A 7,831-nucleotide genomic window follows, 5' to 3' on the forward strand; every position below is an offset into this window, starting at 1 on the left:
GAAACAACCAAGAATATTAATTCCTGCAGTCACCAAAGTTTTAAGTCAAAACATTCACACACGTTGACAAAGCCTCACCTTGTGTTGTTGTGGGCAGGTCGCTTCTGAAAACTAGAGCGGTATAGCAGCTCAAGCGGGCTTGGCCTTCTAACAAAAGAAAATGAAAACTGTGTGAATATTTACAATAAAACAAAGTTACAAAGTGGCGAGCCGGGTGAAGACAAATTAAACTTAAGCGAGATAATTAAAGTGAATGCAATCAGGCGAGGGCAGGAGGCAAGGCCCCGCGTGGCTAGGCCCCGCGTTGTAAAGTTCCAACCTGGACATCGATTCCCATGCTCGCTGCTACTCAACTGACATCCCTACGAGAGAGAGCGAGGCTCTACCTTGGTAAACAACAACCACCACAACAACCACAATCGCAATGAGAATTTCTCACCTCGGATTTCAGTGCAGGAAGCGATAGCTTCCTGTTACCTCGTGACGTCACGCGTCAGCAGGTGCCGTGACGTCACTTCCGGAATACGACTCACGCTCCTCCCACAATGAGCTGCTCCGTAAAGAAAGGAATTATATAATTAAATAATTGTGCTAATGTAACCCGTCTCATATGTCGTGGGTGCTGAACCCGTCGCAATAAGCTCGTGACGGCTTTAACGAAGACATTATGTTAATGAGTTGCCGTCACTGGGCGTAGCTTTGCCCAAATAAGGATTGCCACTGGAACGCAATCGGCAGTGACCCAAGCGGAGGTGACGTCACGCTCAAGAGCGCGGTGGAATACCTTGGTGACATGACGTCACTAGCGAGGTACCCCCCCTGGCGTTTCACGCCGATGAAGTAATGCTGAGTGGTGACGTCACAGAGCAGGGATTGGAGTTTAAGTTGATTTAGATTCATTTTCTATTGCTCCCTCCCTTGGGTGTGTGAGCTCAGCTACAACAACGTGGACATTATTGTGTGTACACTGTGTGTGTGTACACTGTGTGTGTGTGTACTGTGTGTGTGTACACTGTGTGTGTGTGTGCAATGTGTATACAGTGTGTGTGTGTACACACAATGTGTGTACACACAATGTGTGTGTGTACACAGTGTGTGTGCGCACAGTGTGTATGTACACAATGTGTGTGTACACAATGTGTGTGTACACAATGTGTGTGTACACTGTGTATACACTGTGTGTGTACACTGTGTGTGTACACTGTGTGTGTGTACACTGTGTGTATGTACACTGTTTGTGTCCACATTGAACCGAACCCCCGGCAAGGCCATCTACTTAATGACGAGAGAAAATTCACACGAAATGTCATTTTCAATGAAGTCTTCCAGATGTAAATTGATACAAGCTTTTAATAAAGAAATAAAATAATCTAAGTCAAAACACAATACAAGTCAAAGATGTTTAATTTTAAAACTTCAAAACGGAGCATGGGGTGCTTGCGTGAATGTGTCCTTCGTGTGCAAATGTTGTGACTTTCCTGGCCTGAAGGCCGTCAATGTGTTGGACCATTATTGGTGCACAGCGTCTCAACAACAGCAGTGGGGTTTGCTTCAACCGATGGTTACGAACATCCAGACGTCAATCAGCAAGGAGCATTTCTAGTCCCAGTTAGACAAAATCTACGTCAACACGTAAGACAAAACTATAATTCGTGTTGTAGAGAATGTACCTCCTCCTATACGTGTAACTTTCAAGTGGTATGCCTTGTAACTGATGAATGATCCGAGCGTGCTCCCTATTTCAAAGACAAGGAGTTGCTCCAGAGGCAGACGCTTCGTGAAACACAAAAATACCCTTTGACCTGTATCACAAGAACAACGGGTCTCACCTGAGTTCTCTGTACAGGTTACTTCCATAACACACACTTTGTCCTAACATCACTTATTCAATGTTTGACCCTCAGACAAAATGTTCCATGCACGCGCACAATCAGACAAGTATTCATTCTAAATTATTGACGGGCATATTAAGAACATTGAATTACTGCAGCGAAATTGACTGCATCACGTTACATCGTATTAACAAGAAGCTGTTTTACAAATACACACCGTCTGCTTAACAGTGTATGTACACCGTACTATTGTTGCGTCATTCAAAACGAGTAGGCCGTTGCATGCTGGCGTCTGGGTCAAAATGTAGCAAATTCTAAACATTACGCTACAAACAATAAATCACGGCGTTTCGATGGCAACACAAGCAATCGTCATCAGGTGGGACAAGCACAGCAGCAATAAGAGAAAACTGCTGGAGTAGGCGCCTACTACTTCAGCAGTTTCTCTTGCTGTGGTTGTCCCACCTGATGACGATTGTAAGTGTTGTGATCTAAACGCCGTGATCTGTTATGTTTCTACCCACGTGGTTACTTTACCGAAAGAACTCAAGATTGTGGATTCCTGCAGTCACGAAAGCTTCGAATCAAGATTGCCTACAAACTACACAACTGAGATGACACATCAATCATCGTCCCCTGCTGACAGGCTCTTGTCCACATGCAGGCCGGTGCAGGGCCACCACCTTGTGCCACACAGGGGCATCTGCTACTTGGGGATGCTCTTCGAGCGTTTCAGACGAGGTACGACACAAAACTCCGAGTTGCCGAGGCGATTAAGCGAGCAAAGCGTAAAAGCAGTTATCATGAGAACATCGTGAATGCATGGGAGCTTATTGGCTCTCGCTCCTGGTGAGAGATTGACCCAACCCACAGGTCCACAAAGACTGGCCGCTCTTACTCTGCAGGTTGAACCTAGGAAATGAGTGTTCAACTTCACATTCTTGTCATTAAAGGCCTGTGACAAAGGTGCATCTATTGGAGCGACATCGTCTCTGGCTTACACATCTACCGGGTCTCCACTTGACTTTGTATTGTCTCGGAGGAAGTCCACCCACACCTCCACTTCCACAAACTGCTGGGAGTTGCCTCGCTCTGCCTCACAGTCAGAATTCTCCTCCTGCTTCACGTTGCCTCCATCAATGTGAAGGTCCCATTTTGGAGTTGAATCTTCATCTTCACATTTCACCATCACTTCTTCCCTCTTCACCATCACTTCTTCCCTCTTCACCATCACCTCTTCATATTTCACCTCGATAACTTTCAAAGTGTCCAAGCTGGGATTTTCTTCCGGTTCGTGTTTCATGAGGGATGGGCTCATGGTGGCACTTTGACTTTCACAAGCCGATTTCAGACTCCACTCCTTGTGGATCTTCTGATGCTTCTGTGTTCTCTGGTGTACTTGAAGATGTGGTTGCTGTGCAAACGTTATCCCGCACAGAGTGCACCTGAAGGGTTTCTCTCCCGTGTGTGTTCTTTGGTGTACTTGAAGATTTGATGAATCTGCAAATGCCTTCCCACACACACTGCACTTGAAGGGTTTCTCTCCTGTGTGAGTTCTCTGGTGTTCTACAAGAAGAGATGAACGTGCAAACGCCTTCACGCACACACTGCACTTGAAGGGTTTCTCTCCCGTGTGTGTTCTCTGGTGTATTACAAGAGCAGATGAATATGCAAACACCTTTCCACACACACTGCACTTGAAGGATTTCTCTCCCGTGTGTGTTCTCTGGTGTTCTACAAGATTAGATGACTGTGCAAACGCCTTCCCACACACAGTGCACTTCAAGGGTTTGTCTCCCGTGTGTGTTCTCTGGTGTATTACAAGAGCAGATGAATGTGCAACCGCCTTCCCACACACACTGCACTTGAAGGGTTTCTCTCCTGTGTGAGTTATCTCGTGCCGTGTCAAATCTCCAGTACGATCCGTGCTATATGCACACCGTTCGCATTGGAGCCTTGTCATACCGAGCTGCGCTGAGTGCATTTGCTCCATCAGACCAATTCTGCAGAGGAAGCGTCAGAGGAAGCGTCAGCTGCAGACAGAAAAAAATAATATCCACACCATCTACACGTCAGTATCGATGCACAGAGGAAAGCATATATACACAGTAACACGTGGCTTACACGTCTATACTTATTCATATATTCATGATATAGTGGAAAAGTGTCCCAAATTCATCACACGGGCTGTTATGACACACAATGAGAGGGCAAATGGTTATAAACATGCCTGGAAGCCCTCGTATCTTCAAAATGAATGTTCACCAAAAACTCCGAGCACACAATTTCAGCTGTCTGGCTTCAAAAGGAATATGTATGAAAGCTAAATTCAGCTGACATAGCAAAGGGTGTTTAAAATAATACTATCTGTGTTATGCAGAAATGCATAAATTAATGTTCAATCGCAACTTAAGAGATGTGAAGCCAGGCACAGAAGTCCTTGAATGCTGGGATGAACAGATCCGACTTCAGCTGCACGTGTGTGCTGTGTTAACTTCCTGACTCCATTCTTATAAAGAGTTGCAGAGTAAAACAAAATAAACTGTTTTGATATAACCTCCGTGCTCAATAGAGTTAATAGACTTGACTGCAAACACAAACTTGACACTGTCACACTCAGAGGCGGAGCCAGGATTTTCAGGTAGGGGGGGCAACCCCTCCAGCAATGAAAAATGATAGGAGTTGTTAGTAAGTAAGGAGTTGTTAGTAGGGAGTTGTTAGTACGTAAGGACTTGTCCATTGCTTTTTATTCGACGCGTGTGATCGGTATTGCGCTCACTGAAGGTGTTTGCCTTCAGGGAAGTCGTGTACTCTGTATACGCAACTGCGCAAAATTCTGTGAGTCGCTTACAACTGTTTTGCCGTTACTTATTGCCAATTATGGACTCGGTCTGTTGTCCTCTCATAGAGTCCCTGGCACGTAATAATATGCCACACGGTGGCAGTGGGGGTCACAAAATGCTGATTTATCTATATATATGAAAGGGAAATGTGTGGATACGTGTCTGTTCGAAATGTTTAGCATACTTCCCAACGTGCCACACACTTGAAATTTGGCATGTGGGTATGTTCCATACTGTACACAATGTAAAAAATATAAAGTCTTTTAATCAAACAAACTGAGTAAATTTTTGAAATATAATGCAATGCAACACAGAGAGTCGGTCAACACACAATAAACGCATAGCCTGGTAGATTACTTTCTTACAAAGATTGCTCAACTAAGCGAGAGAATTGAAGCAAACGCAATCAGGCGAGGGCAGGAGGCAAGGCCCCACGTGGCTAGGCCCCACGTTGTAAAGTTCCAACCTGGACATCGATTCCCATGCTCGCTGCTACTCAACTGACATCCCTACGAGAGAGAGGCTCTACCTCTGTAAACAACAACCACCACAACAACCACCACCACAACGATGATAATTTCTCACCTCGGATTTCAGTTCACGCGTGGAGCGGCAGATTTGTTACCTCGTGACGTCACGCGGCAGCAGGTGACGTCACTTGTGTGGTACAAGACACTCCCCTCCCGCAACGAGCGGGTCTTAATTTAAATAAATTATGTTAATGAGCCCGGCCCATACGTGGAGGGATGGGGCGTGGGTGCTGAACTCGTCGCAATAAACTCGCGACGGCCTTCACGAACACATTATGTTAATGAACCGCCAGTCACCGGGCGTAGCTTTGCCCAAATAAGGATTGTACTTGAACAGATAACGGAAGTTGACCCAGGCAGAGGTGACGTCACGCTCTGCGTGTGTACACTGTGTACACGTACACACTGTGTGTGTGTACACTGCGTGTGTGTGTGCACTGTGTGAACACACTGTGTGTGTGTGCACTGTGTGTGTGTACACTATGTGTGTGTGTACAGTGTGTGTACACTGTGTGTGTACACGTACACACTGTGTGTGTGTACACTGTGTGTGTGCACTGTGTGCACTGTGTGTGTGTACACTGCGTATGTACATTGTGTGTGTGTACACTGTGTGTGTGTACACTGTGTGTGTACCCCGTGTGCACTGTGTGTGTACACTGTGTGTGTGTGTACACTGTGTGTGTGCACTGTGCGTGTACACTGTGTGTGTGTACACAGTGTACACGCACAGTGCACACACACCTCTGCCTGGGTCAGTGTGTGTGTGTACACTGTGCGTGTGCACTGTGTGTGTATGTACACTGTGTGTATACACTGTGTGTGTGTGTACATTGTGTGTGGCACAGTCATCTCAGTCGACCAATGGGCATCTTTTCATCAATTTATTTTCCAATTTTCTTGTTTTTGTTATTTTCTATCTACGTGACTTTACCGAAAGAAGCAAGACTATAAATGTTAACGAGCTGCACCACGCTGTGTGGGAGCTACCTGGCCTGTCGCTCCGCACGAAGCTGCGTGGAGCCTCTGCGTGGAAGTTCTGCGCCGGTGAGAAACTCTCTCAGGCTGACCCCCACCCCCACGCCTCCACGCAGATTGAGGCGAGCCGAGTGGTGGCGCATTCTATTTTGACTCAAAACGTTCGCGACCGCAGGAATTAACGTTCTTGGTTCTTTCTGTCAAGTCACGTAAATTAAAAAAAATGTTACATTGAAGAAAAAAATAAAATGACGATTTAAATAATAAACTAATTTTTTTCTTTATTTTTTTTTCTATTTACGTGACTTTACCGAAAGAACCAATAATGTGGTAGCACATTATTTATTGCAGAGGTTCAAGGTTAAAATCCGACAGGCACACCTGGCTACCACAGCAACATTCACCACAATATGCAGTCTGCTAAACGGCAGATGTAAAACATAACGTTGTGTCATTCACAACGCACAGGTCATTGCATGTTGGTCTCACGGTCAAAATTGGGGTAATTCCAAACATTATCGAGAAACTCCACAACGGAGAAACGCACCCCCTGTACCAACGACGGAGGCGCAGGGACAGACGCTCGATTACGTTGGAATCGATCTGCAGACGGCCAGCAGCTCCGTGTCGCCTTATCTTGATCTTGCAATCCCAAACAGGTGAAAGTCCGCATCGAACCGAACCCCCGGCAAGGCCATCGTCTACTTAACGACGAGAGAAAATTCACGCGAAATATCCTTTTCAACGAAGCCTTCCGGGTGTAAAATGAACTTTTAAGCTTTTAATGAAGAAATAACAATCATCTAATTCAAAACACAACACGATTCAAAGATGTTTCATTTTAAAAATTCAAAACGGAGCACGGGCGCTGGCGTGAATGCGTCCTTCGTGTGCCGTAAATGTTGTGACTTTCCTGGCCTGAAGGCCGTCAATGTGTTGGACCCTTATTGGTGCACAGCGTCTCAACAACAGCAGTGGGGTTTGCTTCAACCGATAGGTACGAACATCCAGACGTCAATCAGCAAGGTGCATTTCCAGTCCTAGTTAGACAAAATCTAAGTCAACACGTAAGACAAAACTACAATTCGTGTTGTAGAGAATGTACCTCCTCCTATACGTGTAACTTTCAAGCGGTATGCTTTGTAACTGATGAATGATCCGAGCGTGCTCCCTATTTCAAAGACAATGAGTTGCTTCAGAGGCAGACGCTTCGTGAAACACAAAAGTACACTTTGACCTGTATCACATGGAATGTGTCTCACCCGAGTTATCTGTACAGGTTACTTCCAAACACACACACACTTTGTCCTAACATCACTTAATCAATCTAGATTTGAACACTTAATCAATGTTTGACCCTCATAGACAAAATGTTACATGTACATGCACAATCAGACAAGTATTCATTCTTAATTATTGACAGGCATATTAACAAAATTTAATTACTGCAGTGAAATATCCTGCATCAGGTTACATCGTATTAAAAAGAAGCTATTTTAAAAATACGCACGGTCTGCTTAAAAGTGGATGTAAAACATACTATTGTAGTGTCATTCAAAACGAGTAGGCCATTGCATGCTGGCGAATTCTAAACATTAGCGACAAATTACAAAACTGAGATGAAACATCAATCATCGCCCCCTACTGA

The 7,831-nt window shown here is 45.1% G+C and overlaps 1 protein-coding gene across 1 annotated transcript; it reads right to left on the reverse strand.

Moving 5' to 3' along the window:
- Positions 1 to 529: 529 nt before the first annotated feature.
- On the reverse strand, positions 530 to 5,329 carry LOC142921843 (uncharacterized). Its single transcript, XM_076063178.1, has 3 exons — positions 5,261 to 5,329; positions 3,019 to 3,865; positions 530 to 550 (listed from the first exon to the last, which is right to left on the reverse strand). The coding sequence occupies exons 2-3, from the start codon at positions 3,823 to 3,825 to the stop codon at positions 530 to 532; spliced, it is 828 nt and encodes a 275-aa protein (XP_075919293.1). The 5' UTR covers positions 3,826 to 3,865; positions 5,261 to 5,329.
- Between the last annotated feature and the right edge of the window lie 2,502 nt (positions 5,330 to 7,831).

The sequence above is a fragment of the Petromyzon marinus genome, unplaced genomic scaffold (genome assembly GCF_048934315.1).
Source record: "Petromyzon marinus isolate PM22_M1 ecotype Great Lakes invasive population unplaced genomic scaffold, UKy_Petmar_22M1.pri1.0 PM_G_Scaffold_9, whole genome shotgun sequence".
NCBI lineage: Eukaryota > Metazoa > Chordata > Hyperoartia > Petromyzontiformes > Petromyzontidae > Petromyzon > Petromyzon marinus.